At 42.3% G+C, this 22264-nt stretch overlaps 1 protein-coding gene across 2 annotated transcripts in view; it reads left to right on the forward strand.

Annotated features, from left to right (window-relative positions):
• rgs3a (regulator of G protein signaling 3a) overlaps positions 1-22264 on the forward strand; it is a gene marked incomplete at its 5' end in the record, with an annotated part of 114820 nt that overhangs the window by 17479 nt on the left and 75077 nt on the right. Inside the window, 2 exons of one of the 2 annotated variants that reach the window (XM_079288894.1) lie at positions 5721-5788; positions 21607-21688. In XM_079288894.1, the coding sequence (XP_079145020.1) occupies positions 5721-5788; positions 21607-21688 (150 nt within the window). Of the gene's footprint in view, positions 1-5720; positions 5789-11462; positions 12156-21606; positions 21689-22264 lie in introns of those variants that run through there. The other variant, XM_079288895.1, reaches the window with a different exon arrangement.

The following is a 22264-nucleotide window of genomic DNA, read 5'->3' on the forward strand; positions in this document are numbered from 1 at the left end:
TTTATTTTATTTACATGTAAATACACATTTGATCTGAAACAGGTTATTTTGCACGACCTTCCCGGCAGCGTTCCAATTGTTCACTGTTTTTCCCCCCAATTGCATCGAATAGTTGAAGCAGCATGAAGAAATGTTGTGTATTTGATTAATCACATATCAGTGGAGATAAAAAAAACAGACCTTTCTCTTTATTAGTGGAGTTGGTCATGGTGCATGCACAAGCACATGCACTTTATATATATATATTTTTTTACGTCTCTGCATTTGTTCTTGAAGAAAGAAAAAAAAACTTTTGAAGAACTCTTAGCTCTGCGGAGACCACTGACCCACGGTGACATGTACGTGTGTGCGTTTCTGACCATGGCTAATGCATCTCCCTCCAACAGGCTTACAATGTGGGTCAGATGGTCTGTATATGCGTGAAAGCAAAAATAGCAGAGCACCCATTGGGCTTGTGCCTTTAAAAAGTGTGTCATCTGCATTGTACGCACACTTGTTTCAATTTTCATCATAGATTGATATAGTCCAGACGTACTGTACACACACACACACACACACACACACACACACACACACACACACACACACACACACACACACACACACACACACACACACACACACACACACACACACATAAACACTGCCAGGCTCTTCCAGATGGCGAGCCTTTAAATCAGCAGATTAAAATAAACACCATGTGATTAACTGATATGGAAGGGATTGGAAATGGACGTAGATGTGGATGGGGCTGTTTTTATACTGTTAGGTTTCTCTGGTTAAATAGTGGATAGCATCCGATGCCTGTGGCTTGTGCTTACATCCACTTGATCTGACGTGAAGCATTTGACCCAATAGCTTACACTCTCAGCTCTGTGCTATTGTGTTGCCTTTCTTTCTCCTCCCTTGGCATCGCTGCAGATTTTACATCTTCTGTCTTTATCTTCTGTCACAGAAGTAACAACAATCAAATAGTTTCAGCGTTTGAAAAGGTAGTCATTTTTGAATGGATGACAATCACAGTCAGGGAGTTCAATTGATTCAAACCATCGTAAACAACTTAAAGCTAGGGTAATCTTGAGGCACTAGAAAGAGCACGCTAGAATTTGAAAAATATCACACCGAAAAACCCAGCCCAGTGTTGGCAACTCTTAGCTAGCAGCACGACCTCCAAAAGCAAGAAAGTCGCCAAGTCGGCACCACTGACAGTCTATCCCTTCAGGCCTCCCTCCAATGCCACTCCCCCCAAATTTTGATTCTAACCGCTGCAAACATGGATATTGTTAGTGCTCACAGCTGTTAAGATAGCAGCTTGTGGAAGACTCCGTTGAAGAGCAATGAGTGCACATGCAGGCAGATCCATAGACAGGTAGCCTGTCAAATCATTACATTTGGGCTGAATTAAATGATTGGACAGGCTTTTTACAGTCCTGCGACGGCCACAGATAAAAGATTGTTTTGACAGAGCATTTGATTCATTGACGGCTTTCAGGATGTAAAAAGAATGTAAACAATTTCAACAAAAATATCAAAAATGTTTTTTAAGAAGATGACCAACCCTGCCTTTAAAAAGAAGAAAAGTAAAACGAACGACAAAAACATAACAAGAAAAACACTGAACTGTGCATTTGGATTTGTCTCACACTAATTTGACGTCGGGTTGAAGTTGGGTGGATGTCAGTCAAGCTGTCTGACCACGCCTACGCAATTCTCAGATGCGGTTTAATCAGACCAAGACTTGTGTGGGTGGACCATCGCTGTTAAAGTAATTTAAGTGAGTCATTAAGTATTTATACTGTGCTCAAACCAGACGACTGAGACCAGAACCGGCACAAGGAGCCTCCTGCCAGAGCTTTTGTAAAGTACAATCGGTCTCGCATGAGCTGCCTATTTACAGAGAAAATATGTTAACGTCATATCATTCTACAGATGTGTGAAATCTCAAAGGCCCCTGAGCACACACAGTGGCGTTTTCAGTCATTGTGGCTGATTTGACGAATCGTTACGCCCAGTTAACCACCATCGTCGAAACAAAAAAAAGTTGACAGAAACCGATATATCATTGATTTGCTGTGAATGCTCAATATATGCTGGAAATGTCCATTGATCATTGGTGATGACCTGGTGGCAGACTGCAAGGACATGGTTACCACTAGAGTGGTGAATGGGTTCGGGGGAAAGGACTAGCCAGTCTCAAACAACCAAGAAGAGAAATACAACTCAAACTCTTTGCATCACACACACAAATCTCTGCAGACTGCACAGCTTGGTCTTTAATCTGCAGTGGGTGGACACTTCCAACATGTTAGACCGAGAGGCAATGCACCTCGACGGCTTAAAGTCGTCACGGACACAAAAGTAATTTGGAATCAATTTCCCGATGGGCACACTGTGGAAGGTAGGCGGAACGAAGTGGGCACGACTGGAGGGTCTGTGACTGCCAATAAGGAGCGCACTCACGCGGAGAACGACCATGTTCCCATTCTGCCACTTCAAGAGTCTCTGTTCCGCAGATATATTCTCATCATGTACCCCAGCACATGATGGCTGTTCTGTGTGACAGATCATTCTCACGCCAAGACCGTTAGTACTCTGAGATATGTTGTACCTGATTTTGTCATACTTGAGGGAATTTTACTAAATAAATAGGTAATATATGTAATTCATAAGTTGCCTTAAATAAATACACTAATCTATATTTAAGTACCATGGCTCATTTATGTTGCCTGTAAAGGTTGGTGTTTGTCTTTTCTTTACAGCTGCATTTAAAGTAAATTAGTTAGTTATCAGTTTGAATCGCCATATTGCCTTTTGTTACATCTTAACAATGACACTCTTTAAAAAACAAATACATTAATGAGATCAGGCCCGATTCATTATTTTGCCCAGCGACAACATGGTTTTTGTGCACAAGGAGGCTTGTACACGGAGGATGACACACCAGCAGCTCATTTTCTTTTATGTTCACAAATGTGAGTTCCACACAGTTGAACTTATTTCCTGAAAGTGAGGCCAGTGTTAAACAACGAAAAGAAATGTACAAATGTCAATGTGAATTTTTAGACAGTAATCAAATGTGATGTTGAACAATATACAGGCCTACATGTTTGTATTGTTACTCTGGCATGAGTCCATAACTGCTCAGAAAAGATACAAACATAGTCATGGTAGGAGTACTTTCAGCTCACACAGCATATCTAAAATTTTATTTTAATTTAATTTATCACATACATATTTATTCAGATTTATCAGCAGAATATTAAGTCTCGTGATTTTATGTATCTTTATTTGAATTTAAAGTAAGATCTTTTATTACGTTTTTGATGCATGCTTTTTATACAATATTATTCAAATTCATTTCGACAATATTTCAGTTAGTTTTATATTTCATAGTTGAATTGACAAAAAAAAAACTTGACATACTGAAGATCATTGATGTTGATAAAAGTTGAAGTAATGATTTACATTTTGTATAGCTTTTACTGTTCTTGAACTTTTTTTGCAATAGTTCCCTTATAGAATGTGTCAGTTCTTTCTCTCACCAGTTAAAACACTAAATTGATGATGCTTGAGGTGATCTTAAGAGGCCCACACGGTGAAGTGGAGGCAATCTCCTGCCATCTTGGCTTTTCCACCCTCTCCATTAAGTGTGTATTTGTTCGTGGGCGACAGGAGGAGAAAAGAAGGACTGGGTGTCAAGTGAGCGAGTGCTGCAATGAGGGACTCGGCCAGAGTCGAGGGCTTTTTTAAAAATGTTCTGGCACATCTGAGACTGGCTGACTCTTTTTGATTTCTGTGCTTTACTCTTGCCTTTTGCACGTCTTCATTTTCTGCCCCTTCTTGTTGTTTTACCGTCGAGTTTCATTGTCTGTCTTTTTTTTTTAATCTTCTCAGTTTCTTACTCCCTTCTTCGAAGTACATTCCTTTATTTCTCATTCCCTGAATTTCTCTTGTGTATACTTTTCCCACTGTCCACTATTTCCATCTCTTATTGTCCCTCTTTCTTTATGTCAGTCATGCTGGATGTTTCTCGTTGCCAGCTGCTCAGTGTCTCTCCGCTCTTAAGCCCAGAGTTACTGATGTCCTACCCACACAAAAGAGTCCTCTCCTGGGCTTGATGCCAGCCAGGTTAGCCGTCTCTTTAGCTTGACCCCTGGAGGTTTCAGATCCACAAATGAATTCCCTTTTCTTTTAAAACCTATGGGCCTACCATGGCAACTACAACCATGGGATTGGTCCCTTTACTCAGGGGTTAAACTGCTGCTTAGGGTTACAGGGGAAAGTAGCAACTGTGTCCGAAATGTTAAGAGATGCTCGATTTTCCTTTCTGCCTGTAGACTGTCTTCAGTAGACGAGATACATGTGACCTTATCTGTGCAGAATGATGTAAGTTCAGAGTAGTGGTGTACTCGTATTGGTGATAACCGGGATATTTAAAAAACAAAACATTGTTTTCATGTTCATAATACATGACTGAAAGCATTATTTGCTGAAGAGGGAACGTTTTTTGTGCTCACCTTAAATCTGAGCTGTGGAGTGCATCTTTAAGCTTTTACAAAATATATATTTTAAATTAGATTTTAAAATCTGTCTTCCAAAAATATAACGAATTACTTTTTGAAAAATGATCTGACATCGATAAGGTTTGGTTTGGGCCAAGCGCCAACACGACTTTGATCGGGTAAAAAAAAAAAAAATTATATATATCTCAATTTGGGTAACAATTTTTACTTTGTTTAGATTGGTGGACCTTTGTCATCATGCTTAAAAGAAACAAAGGAAATGAACACCAGTCTCCCGTGGCAAAGTCCCACATTTAGTTGATATGTGTGTATATAATGTGATTATTGCGACTGTCTGTGAGGTTAACAGAAGGGTACTTATCCACTTGCACTCTTTGACTCACGCTGGGGCTGTTTTGACTTGGTTGGCAGGGTTTGGAAAATGACATTTCGCAGTGTGGGTTGGGAAAATCTCTCCCCTATTGTGATGAAGGTATGTGTGATGGACGAGTGTAGAAAAGAGAGGGATGAGAGGAAGGATAGAAGCACCAAGCAGAAGAAGGAGAGGCAGTGGTTAGAGGGGGGACAGTGGGGTTGCTGTTTGAGAGACAGAGACGAAAATGAGAAGGAAAGATTTATATATTAAGTCAACTATGTAAACAGAAGGAAATGTAGAAAGAAAGAGAGGGAGAGAGGGAGATCTGCATTGTGGCCCACAGCTGAATGCTGCCTTTATGAGCAATAGTTAAAAGGACACTGAGGCGCGAGTCCCTGTAACCATAGCAACTTCCCAGGAGCCCTGTGTGACGGATAATAGAGTAAGAGAGGAGTTCCTTTTCTCTTCTTCACCCCTCCCTCCTTCCCTCCCTCTCACTTGTTCCCACTTCCACTCCTCTCTCGGGCAGTTTTGTCGGATCCTCGCATCTTACGAGGATTTTCCTCCACTCGGCTGGACGTTGTTTTTTTTGTGTGTGTGTGTGTGTGTGTGTTGCCTTTTATGTGCGCTCTGAAGTTTGAATTCCAGCCCAGCGAAGGCTGCTCCAGACAAATGTTGCCCTAATTGCTTGTTGTTATCTTTCCGAGTCACTTTTTATGGACTCTCAGAACTATTTGAGGACTTTATTTGTGTGCATCCAGAAGACTGTTTTGCGTTTGCACAGAGAGAAATGTGCACCAAAGGCACTGTCTCAGCCCGTGATTCCTTTGTCTACATTTCAGAGGCTGTGCTGTCAAACCATGGTGCTGCCCCCGAGACCAATCGCCCCGAGAATATGCAATGCTTAACAGTAAGTATAACTCCAGCCTTGCTTTTACTGTCTGTGTGTGCGTGTAAAGCTTAAAATGCTTATAAAATTGTCTTTCTCTGCTTCAGAAATAGTTTGGAAGTTTGTGGATGTATGTACATACAGTAAATATCTATTCAAAGTCATTTTTTTATTGGAGGTTTATGGAGTACGTCTTTATTCAGGTGCATCACTTATTTATTTCTTTGCTTGTTGGTCGTTGGCGTGTGCCCATATGTGTTTGTATTTAATGCATGTGCACAATGAATGGATAGGCCTGTGTCTGATATACTCAGTACTTGACCCGTGACATTGCACCATGTCCAACAAACTCATCATGCAATAAACATGCCTTCAGTACGATATTTACTGCATGAGTTCCAAGTTACACATTCCCAGCAACCATAGCAACTAATTGAATCATGCGATTGAGCTTTTGAGCAGTGAACGCAGCACGATACCAGTTCTTGAAAGACAATATTTGTCAAAGAGCTCACTTGCATGCAAGTCACATGTGGAGCAGAATGATGGTTTGTCATGAGAGACGGGGGAAAAGTCAAGTCAATTTTCATAACTTACGCACTGATGAGTGTGTGGTAGCCATGAATTCATTAAAAATGAACGAGGACGAGCACTTAAACTGTCGCAGAGGCACAGGAGCATGACTGATGACACCTTTATCCATTTCAGTGATTGTTTAAGTCAGTATTCAATTTTTTGTGGGGGATAAATCCAGTCAAAAGTATTTATTTTAACAGCCAGGCTGCATCCTACAATACATGCACCGTGGCTTGTTAAACACGGTCAGTATAACAAAGTTCCATCAGGGAACAGTGCAATTGTTAACATAGTTTTGCAGGCAAGATAGCTATTTATCATGTCAAAACTGCTGTTGCACTGTGGAGTTGAAAACAAAAATACAGATATTCACATGTTACTGCTGCGGGAGGAGTGCCTCTGCCTTTTTTCCATGAGATATTTGACCCTTCAGAGATAGGATTGCCTTGTTGACTGTCAATGCTGCATCTTTTTCTGCGCTTTAGTTCACACTACAGCTGTGGGGGGGGGGGGGGGGGGGGGGGGGGATTATTCCTCCATGGTTTACTAATCCAACTGGATCCTGAGTTGGCAAATTTCCAGAGTAAGTTTCATGAAAAATTGACTCCGGCTTCTTTTCCCACCAAGATGCCAACACGGATGACACTTCAATTTGACTGGTTGTGATGCATGTGTGACAGTGGCTGTGTTTAGATTGGGGCAAAGCTTAGTTGAACATGAGGTGCATCACTTGTCTGTAACGCCAGGTACTTATAGATGATACTTAAGTGGAGGCGCTGCAATGCAGCAGCATGTGAAAGAAGACTACACAACCACTTGAAAGCAGGGTTATTAAATAGCTTTCAATCCAGCACACGCTTGGCTTATTTTCCCACAGCCTATTGTCAGAAGACAGCACAGCATTTCAGCATAAGCAGCAGCCTAATAAAACATAGCGGAAGGCCATAAGCACAAAGAGAGTGGAAACCACAACCACACAAGGCACGGCCGTCTGCTCCAAGAGAAAAGGCCCCCAGTCTGCTCCAAATACGCTCGTGACAAACGAGAAAGAATTACAGTTCGTGCTCGGGAGAGTGTGAGATTTTTGTCAGTATTAAACCAAGACCAGATATTTCCCTGTAGCCTGAACCAAGTGCTTCATGGAGAATAGAGAATTCATAGAAAGTTGGTCGTTTTAGTTAAATCGTATATGTTGGTACAGCAAAGAGGGAAAGTAATCAGCAATTTTAGTTTGTTTTTAACCACCAAAATTGGACATGGCTGATAAAACACTATCATCTTTTGTGAGGCATTTTCATAATTTCCTTTAAAAAGGATCATTATGACGACGACTCCTGGAGTGACAACGAATCAGCATGTCAATGACACTTATTCGTGTTGCTTTTGAAACACAATAATTTGAACTCTGTTAGAAACAGAGCTTGACATAAGCTTGACTGGACAGGATTACAGGAGCTCACTTTTCTTTCACCTTTTACGCACCCTTCCTCTCTCTACTGTACACATAATGCAGGTCGTACACACACACACACACACACACACACACACACACACACACACACACACACACACACTGCTATGAGAACAACAATCCTGCATCCAGTATGTCAAGAGTTTGAGCAGCTTTTGAAGTCATGTGGGAGGTGAAGAGGGCAGTAATGATGTGGCGCAGCATTGAGATGGAAAAGTTTGACATCCGTATTTGTGAATGCTCCTTTCCTCTCCCCTCCCTCCCCTCTCGCTCTTGTTCTCTCTCTTCCTCTTTATCTCTGGGTGAATCAGAGTAACAGATGATTGTGTGGTTTGTGTGGGTCAGTCTCAGGGGAGAGTTGAGGGGGTGGGGGACTAAATTAGGGGAGAACTGAAAACCTTTTAGACTTTCTCTTCTTTTCTGTACTCGTTTTCTGTTGCCTCGGCCTTGCTCCCTGCCAGACCGCTGTGTATTTCCTCCTTCACTGTTGTGGCCTCCTCCTCCTCCTCCTCTCTTTCCCCCCTCTGTCACTCCATGGCCATCACCTTCAATACACAAAGAGCTCTGTGCTATCATTAACTACCCACTCGTTACCTATTCAAATATCTTTCCGTGTTTGATGATCAGTGATCATTTCAAAGATTTGCACGGGGCTCATTGAAGGGTTTGGACACGACAGATGTTGGTGAAGATAATACTTCATATCCACAAAGGAATGTCCCTCAGCAAACCACAAGGCTATTTCGAAAACATTTTTCCTATCCACTGTCTACACTTGTACAGCCCTCCCCAGTGTAATTGTCATTATGTATTTCGATAAAAATACAATCTATTATACGTCTTCAATATATCATGCCATGTAAGAATTTACCAATGATGTTAACAGGCTAAAAAACAACAACCGCTCATGTCACTCGCAGGGAGCAGAGAGTTCATGAATATGAACAATAGTTACACCCCAGACAGTGTAACCCTGCGTCACTTTGCTTGTCAGATAGCATTAGCTCCAACATCGTCTCTGTGAAAATGGGTCTGACACTTCTGCCTGAAGGAAAGATGGCAATGAAAAGAGGACGTAGAGGTTAGATTTTCTCGAATGGTTCGTTTTATTGCCAGAATGCAATAAAACTCGTATGTTCTCTGCTACATGCAGAGTGTAAGGCTTATCCAGGCCCCCAGCTGCTCTGCATCGTCTTTTGATTTAAAATACAGGTGCAGTATACGGCTGCAGTTGCACACAGTTTACCACACTGTAAGAACTGTTGTGGCTCAGGTGGGTGAGTGAGTCTTAGGGCGGTTTGATGCCTCCCACTTCCTGTCCACATGTCCTTCAGCAAGACCCTCAACACCAAATTGCTCCAGATGAGCAAGCAAGTGCCTTGCATTGCAGGACCGCTGCCATTGATGTGCCAGTGTGTGTGTGAATGGGTGAGTTCGAGGCTTTATAGATGCCTCTTTCCTACTCGGGGTGAATATTGCTAGCAACACGTTTGTATGGACGGTAAAGGTTGGTTGACCCACTCCAAGGTCCAGGCTGAAATATGTCAAGATAAATTCTAATGATTTTTGATTCGAGCGCCATCGTGAGGTTGAAATGACAACATACGAAGTATTACAAATACCTGCACAACTAAGGACATTCCCATCAGCCTCAGCTGTGCTGTGTGTTAAATGATAATGAGCAAATGTCAGCATGCTAGCATGTTAAAATTAGTATGGACATACTTAATACATCTGCCATATTTTAGCAGGTGTTAGCATCTGTGTGCGTTAGTGTCCAACTGTTCCACTGATTATATTTCTACTCCTTTGTTCGTCTTATAGGTTTGTCATTGACCTGTGAAGCACTTTGAAGTGCACACAATTGAATTGATTTGACTCATAGATTTATGAAGTGCTGAGCTTAATTTGAATTTGTAGAGGCCTGGCCGAAGTAGTCTGAGGTTGGAGACGTGGGGCTGCTCTGGTAGGTGTGTAGTCATCTTATATTACGCACATTATCACCTTCAAATTGTAAATGTAATATGAATCCGTATGCTGAGCGTTGAGATTTTAAGTACAAACTGAGCACTGACCCTGAACTTGTGTATTCACTGGTTTGGAAGACGCCTTCTTCTTTGGTAGCTGTCTATTCAGGTCATAGAGAGAGAGAGAGAGAGCGAGAGAGAGAGAGATCCCACACTACTAAACACCAGACTGGCCTCGTCTGGCTCCGAGACAAGCTTCTTTCACTCCTCTCCCTAAAACATGCTTTCTTCTCTCCCCTTCTCCTCTCCCTCTAATCCGTCCTTCTGTCTATTTAGAGGTGAACAGCGCAGCATGAAAGCGAGAGAAAGTGTTTTTTGTGTGCTTGATGGGTAACCCTCGCCCTTTTCAAAAGGCAAACAGGGAAAAGCTGCCATTACTACTGGCATGAAGGGATCTTAAGACAACGGCCTTTTCTGCCACTTTATTAGCATTGTAGAGACTAGTGCAGCATCGCTCCTCTTTCACCCCTTTCTTTCTCCGTCACTTCTCTGTAGATGCCTCATTCCATGAGCCAGACATCCAAACGCTAAAAAGGAAAAGAGGCAAGTTGGGAATTAATGGGGTTGCTAGGGGTTAGACTGGCTACTGTTTTAGCCGTACGTTAACGGGCTTTTTCTCTACACTTTTGCGGAGGTGTTTGTTGTTGTTTTATTTGCAGATTACCACCTCTTTCCCAGGCTTACTGATAATTGAAAACAAAAATAAAAGTAATGTTTGGATTAGTGGACGAGTAGGGGAGATTGTCAGAGGTCGCAGACCTGTGCGTTTCCGTTCCGTGCGGTTGGGGGGTTAGGGGGAGCAGCCGAAAGGAAAAGCAGAGGAAATATGGAAGCTGAAAGCATAACAAACAAGCATAATGTCTGGACGGAGATGGGGGAGTGTGGGAGCGACGGTGGAAAGACTCTGGTGAGGTGTGAAGTCTTAATTGAGGTTTGTGTTTGTGAGTTAAGTACCCAAACAATGCTGCTGTCATTCTCTTTCGTTGGGAAAGGTGGTCATTAGAAATTGTTAGACCCAGAAGTCGTAAGCAATCGGAAACATTTCCGTTGACGGTGTAAATATGGTCGATAGTTCAAGTCCTTTTTTTTTTAGTTTACAGACCCCGACCTGCCTAACCACTCCCGTAAAACTCCTGCCTTTTGTCCCTGTCTCACTTGTGCCTCCTACATGAGTCACTGTAGTGTATATTTGCAAAAGACTAAGAGAGCTCTAGCACCTCTCACAGTTTCATAGTGTGGACTCAGGAAGCAAACTGGCCTTATCGGGGGCAGACACACAAAGCTGTCCTGGCTGTGGGGTGGCGAGGTATGCGTAAGTGCATGAGCATGCGTGTGTATGTGTGAGGAGTGGGGGTGGGGGGGGGGGGGGGGGGGAGGCACTTCCTCCCATTCTTCTGCTGCTGAAGAGTTCCCATGAGCGCCCCTGCCAGGAGCTACAGTGTGGCCTGAGCAGGCCGAGCCAGAGCCAGTTTCGCCTACTTGACGCCGCCACACACTCTCACACAGCTGATCTCAGGGGCGACCGCAACGGCTGCCGTTCACGCCACAGAGCGAGAGGCTGGACGGTGTGTTAGGGGGGTAGCCGAGAGAGGAGGAAGAGGAGAGAAGGGAGCGACGAAAAGTTGCAGGACAGAAGAAGAAGAAGGAAGGATTGGACTGAAGTTTTAAAATTGCCCAGAGGAAGAAGGAAGACGAAGTTGCGGATGAAATGACAGACTCATAAAAACTTGCCTCCAGGAATGTGCGTTGATGACTGGAGTCATTACTAAGGAACCTTGAATGGATAACAGTGCAGCTGGAGGTCAGTCGCAGAGTGACGCCAATTTTGCAGAAAGGACCGTTACCAAGAAAATTGAATCTCGGCTCGTTTGCGGGAAGGGGCCAGTTTGGCTGACAAAAGTCTCCAAGGACAACGCTTTGTTAAACTTGACAGATTCCTGTCTGAGGCACGGTATTATTACCTAGACTCACAACTCAACTGGACTGTTACCTGGAAAACCCGTACATTCTGAACACGGCGAGACTGAAGCCACCCCGGCCACTCTTTGGGCAGCCTGTCACTGTTGAGATGATTCACAACACACTTAAGTCCACCCAGCCGTCGGAGCGCAGCCCCAGGAGCACACGCTCGGCCGCACAGAGGAAGCTGTGGAGGTACTCGGCCTGCAGAAGGGCCGGCCAGGTGGAAAGCCACCGTCACAGCGTGTGTGTGCTGGCTGCGGACCTGAACACCGGAGAAGGGGGAAGAGAAGGAGGCGTGATGCACACCATCCACGGGCTGTGCCACCTCTGCATCGGGTGTAGGCTGCCTCAGGTGTGTGTGTGTGTGTGTGTGTGTTACAGAGAGTGAGGTGAGCTGCCTCTGGTGTGTGTTGTGTTGTGGAATATTTCTATGAAAAGTCGGGAGAAGAGTGTTAAAGTGTTAACAAATCAATGTCAAATGGAACAGAGTCTGGATGAACGATCAAAGTTGTAATAGTCAATTTATTTGCTTGCAAGCAAAGAGAACACGTCACACAGACACATCACCGTCATCTGTGTAAGGTGCTCTGACAACATAGTCAGATACATGGACCTTTATACTGCTTCCTTTGATTGGGTCACTGTGACCCAATCAAAGAGTTCAGTCACAAGAAATACAGATTCTGAATAAGCCTGTTTTACCATCACACATCACATATACATACAGAGGGTCATGCTCTTCAGCTGATGCTCATCAGGAAGTACCGTAATCTAGACCTCTGTGTGTCTCCGTCTTTGAAGACAGAAACAATGCACAGGAAAACAGATAACAAGATAACAGATAACAAAAACAAGACACCTGGATGCAAAACTGATAGAATCATCTACTCAAATAGGTTTTGTGCCTGCATTTTTAAAGACTTACATTCTTCAATCCTAAAGCATAAGACCATGACATATTTTCCCATAACATTCCACTCTTTGATTACATAGAAATCACACAATATAGTAAAAATATGTTATAAGGACATTTCAATTACAACAGAAGTATTACCCAACAATATGATTTGAAAAATACATCATGTGAGAGAACTGAAGAAAAACTGTTCTTGTGAGATAAAAGATCCCATAAATGTAGCAGGCAATATAATTCAATTAACACAAAAGAATAAAAAGACAGAAATCAAAAACTGTTTTTTAGACCTGCGCATCAAAATCATCAAAGGAATCAGTGTCGCTGTCAAAGTCGTCCGCATAGTCAGTAATAGGAAACAGGTCAAGTTGTTGGTCGTTAGTTGCCACGCGACAATACATAGTCAGCTGTTTGGCGAAGAGCTGATAGATCATGTTTCAAGTTTTTTTTTTTTTTTTTACTGCGGTGCATCTGGTACAGTTATGCGTCGTTGAGTTGTCATTGTCTGAGTCAAAAGTCGTGTTGTTGCGCTGGTCGTGGTTGCTTCTCATCTGTTTGTGGTGCCATACAAGAAGAGTAAATAAAAAACATAACCCAATGACCACAAATAAAGAACAAATGAAACGAGTCCCCCCCACTCTCCTCAGTGGGCTCCAGGGGCGTCGTCGTTCCATGGTGAAAGAGTGCAACAGCCACCAAGTTTGTATGGAATTCACCCGAGCAACTGGTTTGTGTGAGCAGCTTTGTTTGCGTTGACACCGTGAGGTTTCCACAAAACTGTCAGAGACACTGTTATCTCGCCACTCTCTCTCTTTGGTCCGCTCAGACAGATTGAATAATACAGAAATAAAATGAACACAAAACGAGCAATAATGTGAATATAGTTATAATAAAAAGTTTTTCGTCCTTTAGAAGCCTGACCGGTCTTCTTTTCTTGTGTTTGCTGGCACAAACACGTGTCGAGAGGGGCTCTTCTAGCCGTCTTTCTTGCGTGGCATCCACGTCCAGTTGTAGACCGTTAACACAGAACACGCACATGTCTGTCGGCTAACTGCCCATCGTGATCCCGTCCGTGAATCACTGCATCTCAGTTGTTGATGGCACCATCGTCCGTCTCTCGTCCCTCGGTGGTGCCGGTTGGCTGACACTTGGTGTAGGTGCTCGCTCACCTGAAGCTTCTCCTGGGTCTGGAACCTTTTTGCAGTGTGACGCGTGAACCCAGGTTGCCCTCTCAGCTACTTTGACAGCCGTTTGAGTGACAAGGAGGACCTGGAATGGACCCAGCCAACGTCGTGAGTTCCAATGCTTCCTTCTGAAATCTTTCACCACCACGAAATCACCAGGCTGCAGCTTATGGAGAGGTCCTTCAGCTGGTCTCGGGAGGGCAGCAGACACCTGTTGTCTTATGTTAGATAGAGCAGACGACAATTGTGCACAATATGTTTACATTTTATGTTCGCATAAGGCGGTTTGAGGGAAATGGTGCTCTCGGTGCTTCCGTGCCCACATGGGGAGGAAAACCAAAAGCTTTTGTCCAAGACAGACCTGTGTGTGTCAGCACAACATTTAGCTAACTTGGTCTTAAGTGTTTCATTTAATGCTTAACATTTAACATCCCCCCTTTTGACACATGGTCTAACCCATGAGTCAACTCAGTGAGAAATAATGTTTAGGCAAACAAGGTTTACCGTCAGATTTTAGAAAACTGTCTGTGTTTCCATAATGCACCAAAATCATATCTGCAGTCAGTGTGAATAGTCACAGTGTTACCCTCTGCGAGTTTGCAGGCTTCCATGAGTACGATAAGCTCTGCTGTAACCTAATTTAGCGTAATAATGGAAGAGACCACATAGCAATCTATCTAAGCTAAGCCATACATAATTTTACAACAATCGAATATCCTAAGTGAGAAATATTTCCGTAGACACACCGAACCTAAAACAAAAACAAACAAAAAAATCGCCTTCACAACATCAGCTTCAGCATTTCCTGTAGAAATGGGATCAAAAGCGTTAGTGGGAGTGTCGGTGAGGTCAGGTCTCTGTATGCAGACCTGTTGAAGAGAAACTACATAGTTAATCAGCCTTCCATCTGCTGGAGGAGGAAAAAGAGTGTTAGGATTAAGGGTAGTATCGTTTCAAAGTAGTGTTCCATTCATTGTATTCATTTTCTCTAATCTGTAAAAAAAAACAGCATAAGGAAACATGTCGCAATATCACGTGCAACAGCATGCAGACAGAAGAGGTCCGGTGCTGTGAGGTCTAACCTAGTCGAGTAACCAGGCCTTTGTCTTCCCCCATGTTCCTAAGTCTAAACTAATGTCATGTAACCGTCTCTCAGGTCAACGTATTATATGAACAGTGTGTCAAGTTCAGATAGTCCAAATGTCGGAGCTGATAGTAATGCGTCCTCTATGTCATTAAAAACAGCAGTCAAGTAATCAGTCTGGGTCAGTTTGTCTTGCGCATAAAGATATTACCATGAATCATGGAAGAGAGGAGTACCTCTCTTTCTGACTAGTTTGGGATCCACTTTCTATAATATGACGTCATTCCTAAGAAGCTCATCATTCGTTTCTTAGTTTATAGTTTAGGCACAGTTTGAATTGCCTGTAATATTTTGGGAGGGAGGGTTTTTGTCCTCTGCTGTGATCACATGTCCCAGATATGAAACTTTATCGAGAGCAAATTGCAATTTGGACGGTTAGGCTTGAGCCAAAACCTAAATAGGACAACTGTAAGTCTAAATTATTCTAATTTACATGCTTCTTCTTCGGCCTGCAAATCATGATATCATCAACATATCGTAAAAAGGCTGAACCATTTGGTAAGTGTAAATCAACCAGATTGTTTCACAAGGCTTTGTTAAACACATCAGGACTTTTGGGTGGCAAAAGTCTTTCCCCACTGGGGATTAATAAAGTTGTCCTAATCTAATCTAATCCTATCTTTCTGAATAACCCTAAGGACACCTGGGTCCAGGTAGAGACTCTTCATTTATGAGAAAGCAAAAAATTGACTGTCCTTGTGCACAGGTACAGGAAAAATAAAAAAATAAAATAAAATAAAATATGCATTGGCCAAGTCGACGACGAAATAAGTCTGGAGGGATGAGTGACATAATGGTGTGTGGATTAGAAATTTGAGGTGCTCGCGGCTGCACCAAACCTGCTTACAAATGTTCGCCAAATCGTCACTCAATTGGTTCCCTCAGACCATGAATTTTCTTTACCGGTAAATTTTAGTGCGCACACTGGTGAATCATCACACTCCATTATTATACAGCCTTCAATAAAAACTCAAAAACAGGTGTAATACTTTCAATAGCCTCTCATTTGAGACAGCTCAGCCATGTTGACAGATGTGTGTGTGTGTTTTATCAAACATAAGTTGAATGACTCTTTTTACTGATAAAAATTGATTTGTGTAAGTCACCTTTGTTACTGTACATTACCAGGATCCTCTATATTGCTGAAGTCAGTGAATTGAGTCTGACTTGCTGCCAGTCAGACATGTCCTTCACACCAGTCCTGGGCTTGTACCATGTGGAAACATGTGGAAACATGTGGAATCCTCCCCCTTTACAAACTCAGATTGTGTGGGACACAGACAGTTAACGTGACTTGCTGTAACTTTATAAATCCTTCAATCTCATTCGAATACATATGTGGGTGTGAGTGGTGTTTGTCTAGTTCCTAATGTGTGTATTAAATGTACAAGTTTGTCATCTAAAGAATCTGAAGTTAACTCACCCTCTGTGTTGTATTTGTGTGCGCGTCGTTGGTCCAGCTCTGGTCTCACTCCGGTCCCTGCTGCACCCCCCCCTGATGGCTGATTGTCGAGCCCTCCCACCACTCCTTGTTCATGGAGCGTGAGCATCTGTTCCTCAATGTTCAAGCTGCCACATGTATGGCACACAAAGTCTTCAGTTGGTGTGTGTCAAAGTCTCAAAGCCTCTTTCAGCTTCCTCTCATGCCCTGATACATTATCAGCTGGGCATGCTTGCATCTGTGCTGACGAAACTTCTCTGTTGTCCGTTGTTGAACTGATCCTCATGTTCAGCATGCTGCATGTCACACAACTCTCTTGTGTGATGTTCTCCAGGCTTATGGATGGCGGAAAGCCTTCTTACAAAGTTCAGTCAGGGCTGTCACCGCATGTTGATACGCTACGGCCAGTTTTCACCATTGTCGTATGCACCCACTGCAGGTTTGAATGCCGCAGATATTTTCTGTAGTTGTGAGCATTGACATGGTACCTGTAGATTTTGACGAGTCTCGTTCGTCTTCTTCATCCTCGACGTGTTGAGTGGTGGGTGTCGTTCAAGTTGTTTGTGGCTGGGGAGCATACAGCAGGAAGCGGAATCCCCAGACCAGGACCAAGGACTAAAAATGAACAAAACAAACAAAACAAAACAGCTGCCGAAAGTTCAGCAGTAAATGTTAGACAACGTTGTCTCATGTAGAGATACAATTCTTAGATCTCTGTGTTTCTGTGTGTGCGTGCCTCTGTGGGTGTGTGTGTGTGTGTGTGTGTGTGTGTGTGTGTGTGTGTGTGTGTGTGTGTGTGTGTGTGTGTCCCCCTGCATTCCTCTTGGACATCAACTTATTTGTATCTGCTTCACCTTTTTATTTCTAAGTCTTTGACTCGGTCTTTCTTCATACATTTAATCTGTTTCAATTTACCTTCTAAATCCCCTCTTAACATTTTGAGCTTCGCGGCGCTCAATCAGCCGTTTTCAGGAAAACCAAACTCCTTTAACCAGTACGTGAGGCATTCTAAACACCAGTTTCCATATTTCTGTCTCATCACATCCACTATCGGACCCGAGGGCTCCGCGCTCTTACTATCTTTACCACCCATCTTTCAGGCGTGGATACGTTAACGTTACCGTTACAATACGACCGTCGTCGTAAGGCTTAATTTCTTTACCAAGGAAAAATTTTGCAAAAACCTTATTTGAAGTTCACGTTTAATTATTTGTCACGGTCTTATTCTATCAGTATAGAATTCACGTATTGGCGCACGAATCTTATTCTATCAATTACTTTAGTAGAATTCACGTATTTAGCGCATAACAACGGTCTTACAACAAACCTATATCTGTAGTCAAGCGATCTGTGTTACGATCTCAAAATGTTTTTATTCTGAGTTAAATCATCACCGTATAACACAATCCTGTCTTCTACGTAAAAGCGTGCAAATAGTGATATGCCAGAAAATGAAAAAGGGAGTTTACATGAACCATATTCGTAAAACGAAAACACGAACGTCAAAAACAATTGTTTTACCCAAATAAAAAAATAAAAATGACTACTTGACCATTCATCTGTGTCTGTTAAATTATATGACCTTAGTCTAATTTTACCATTACTTTTACAATTGGAATTTTAACTTTCTTACCCGTTTGTAGAAATTAATTCTTTTTCGTTGAATTCGCGTGCCGTCAATCAGAAACTCCCTCGGGTCTGCCGGCTCTCTCTCTCTCGGCTAATGAGGTATGAGACAGGAACTTCAGTTGTGGATTCCTGGAGAGGCCTTCTCCTCCGGTCAGTCCCTCTGGAGCTCTGATAGACAGACAGCGAACCCTGCTCGCAGCGCCAAATTGTTGTGGAATATTTCTATGAAAAGTCGGGAGAAGAGTGTTAAAGTGTTAACAAATCAATGTCAAATGGAACAGAGTCTGGATGAACGATCAAAGTTGTAATAGTCAATTTATTTGCTTGCAAGCAAAGAGAACACGTCACACAGACACATCACCGTCATCTGTGTAAGGTGCTCTGACAACATAGTCAGATACATGGACCTTTATACTGCTTCCTTTGATTGGGTCACTGTGACCCAATCAAAGAGTTCAGTCACAAGAAATACAGATTCTGAATAAGCCTGTTTTACCATCACACATCACATATACATACAGAGGGTCATGCTCTTCAGCTGATGCTCATCAGGAAGTACCGTAATCTAGACCTCTGTGTGTCTCCGTCTTTGAAGACAGAAACAATGCACAGGAAAACAGATAACAAGATAACAGATAACAAAAACAAGACACCTGGATGCAAAACTGATAGAATCATCTACTCAAATAGGTTTTGTGCCTGCATTTTTAAAGACTTACATTCTTCAATCCTAAAGCATAAGACCATGACATATTTTCCCATAACAGTTGTTAAGAGAGACTGGGGGAATGAAGCAAAGTTCGACAGTTGCAATCTCTAATCAGCGCTTTTAAAAATGAATTCGCAAAAGATGAATTCAATTCCATAATTAATAAAGCCCCAACTCTGTAGTCAGCTGTTAAACTGCGAAAAAATAATGAGGTCATATATTTTTCACATGATCAAATCCTGATATTTTGCAATTAAAAAACAGCACTTTTAATTGCATGTGCAAAACACCCGGAAACGAATAATTAAAGGATGTGTGTTTCTTGAGAGGGGAGAACGAGGTTTGTCTCCTCTGCATTATTCATTGTTCACCAAGTGAGAGAAGAATAGCAGCAGTGGATGAGAGGAGAAACACATTTGCTATGACATGAGCCACTTTGTGCACATCTGGATTTCTACTTAGAACAATGAGGAAATCAAATTTGATTAAAAACAGAAAATAAAAAAACTATTTTAATACATGTGTAACATCGCCTATAACCACATTTGTCTGTCGTGTGTGGGTGGTCGATTTAATTTCGTTTATTTCGACGTCGCTGCAGTTAACTGTTACCTCTGCTGCACTGTGGGAAAGCAGACGCAGCATGCCATCTCATTATCGGGTCAACAGAAGCTGGCAGGAGTTCTTCTCCCAGCTTCATGCAGTCACCTCTGAAAGGATGCTGGAGCACCAATGTACAAATCCGTCTCACGTGCATGAACACATGCTGCTCAATCATGGGCGACAGGGTTTTTTCTCCCGTGCGGGTACATCTAAATTCATTACAAGTAACTTCAAATCGTATGTTTTACTCTTGTCAGTCCTCCCACAGCCCCTTTGATTGAATTATTAAGTCATCAATAAACCCTTTTCTTAACTTAAATATTTAATGCGTGCGGGGAACATTAATTTATCATCATTCATTTTCAGGAATACCTCTTGTGATTGATGCACTGAAAGAGAAATACTCGCGTTGAAGAACATTCATACTGATTTCTTGCATTATTCCAAGGCCAGTCTCTCTTTTTTCTCTTCCAGTTTTGAAAATAATCCCCCTGCTTTCATTGAGAAGTGGAAAAGAGGCATGAGACTGCGTCTCCCAGGCAGACCGTAGTCCAAGTGGTTGGACTCAACTATGCTTACAAATTTAATTAACGCTGCCAAGGCTCCGGAGTTCGGATTAATTGGTCCAAATTAGACACCTCTGAGAGTTCCCTTAAAAGGACACAATGTCTGAAACGGCTTTTGATAAAGACACACAGACGTAGACAGATAAGGCGTGAATAATCCACGTCTCTCGCTTCTGTTAATTCTGAGTCAGTCTTTGCTTTTCAATGTTTTCTCAGAAACATATTCAATTTCAAGCTCATCTTTCAAAATGTTCTGTGACTGTTTGTTGTTTGTCTTCCGCAATTCCAGAGAAATTATTGTTTTTCCATTCCGTCTGGTCTTTTATTTGTTTTTGTCATCTGCTCTGAAACAGAGAGAGAGATTCGAGGAACTGAAGGGTAGGGAAATATGGTGGAGCAATTGTGGCCCCAAACGGTGTGACACAGGGCGCATAAAATCATTGGACTATAAGAAACCGCAATCATACCCGGCATTTTAGGGTCATCACAAGCTCCAGGCCCCTGAATAATCACCATATTTCTGCAAGTCGCTGCATCTTGCTTACGGGTAGACAGTAATTTAGCAGCATGTATTTGATCCTTTGCCTGAGAAATGAAGAGAAAATTGTCGTGTGTGTGTGTGTGTGTGTGTGTGTCAGCAGATGAGCTGGAAAGTGAGATGTTTTGGATGGAACTTTATTGACTTTGGCTCAGGCTTTCGGTCAAAGGTACTGCACTGAATGTTTGTCCATGCAGGGTCAAAGAGAAAGAGAGACAATGGGAGCCATCAGTATTGTCTCTGTCTGTGCGTGAGGACCTGGTGAATTTGAGCATATATGTGTATATGTATATATATATATATATATATATATATATATATATATATATATATATATATATATATATATATATATATATATATATATATATATATATATATGGGTTACATTTGGACAGAGATAATGTTTTTACAAAGGCTTTACGATCCTTACTCTCCAATGTAAAGCTGTTTACTTCTATAAAGAAACAACGTGACAATGGAATATAAAGAACCTCATGACGAATCACTTCGTAAAATAAATTCCTAATCGTGGTGGGAGTAAAAATATTGTTTTAAACAGTTTAGGACGACTATTTTCAGTTCGTATCAGTTGCACTAAGAGAAGCAGATGCAGAACTGATCTCTGCACACACATAATAATATGATTGTGTTCATGACAAAACAATGTTCTCAGTGCTCGTGAGATGTGTGTTTTTTGACTTTGTGTTTATTTTCACAGGATAATTTGTGGGGTTTTTTGTGCACCAACTGTACACTATTATAAAGTATCGGTATAAATGAATGGACGATGTGCCTTCGGTAGATTCAGTATTACCTAACTGCTGGACAAAGAACGTCTTTCCTCCGTCTCTTGGAGTTGTTTTTCCCACTAAAGCAGCTGATTGGGTTCACCGGGAACCTGCTGTCAAGACAGTTTCAATAGGAAGTAGAAGCAATCTACTAAATCGTCCTGTAGGAAGGAAGTTGAGAATTTTGCCAGCATGCTACTTTTGGTTTCTCAGGTAGTGGGGGAGAGACACAGGGGTCCTAGCTTCCTATCACAAAATGAATGTGTGTGTGTGTGTGTGTTGCAGGTGACCATCCTTCGAGGAAAGGATGGATATGGCTTCACCATCTGCTCGGATTCCCCTGTGAGGGTGCAGGGTGTTGATCCAGGTACGTTTTGTGCGTGCATGTGTCTGTGTGAATGAAACTCAACTTTCCAGTGAGAGGTTGTTGTTTAAAATGTGAGGTCCTTCCTGTTCTGCTCTGTCTTTGGGCTGAAACTGCTTAACCGCGGGACGATCTTTCTTTCTTTTTTACTCGGTTGTTCTCATTGCGACTTGGAGGCGTTCAAAGTTACTTTCCCAAAGTGGATTTGATTGTAATTCTGTGATGTTTTATATTTTCACCCCCAGGACTGCCAACAGACTGTTTTAAATCATAGTTCTGATGTGATTTGTTAAAGACTACACACTGTTATACGACTTATGGTGTCAAAGCCGGTGGCTGGACTGCTTTTTAAATCAGAAATGATTGATCCCCCCCCCCCCCCCCCTGTATTCTCAATTAAAGGCACTAGACTATGTAAGCAATAAGGTAATGGCTTATATTACTGTAAAGGTTGCTTTCGCTTCACATCGATTGACCTGAATTTGGCGTCACCTTTGGCCGATTCATTTCGACGTTTCACTGGCCGCGGCTTTAAGAGTCTCATTAGCATCGGCTCGGTCAGCAGGACTTAATAGGGAG

Source organism: Melanostigma gelatinosum, assembly GCF_949748355.1.
Source record: "Melanostigma gelatinosum genome assembly, chromosome: 18".
NCBI lineage: Eukaryota > Metazoa > Chordata > Actinopteri > Perciformes > Zoarcidae > Melanostigma > Melanostigma gelatinosum.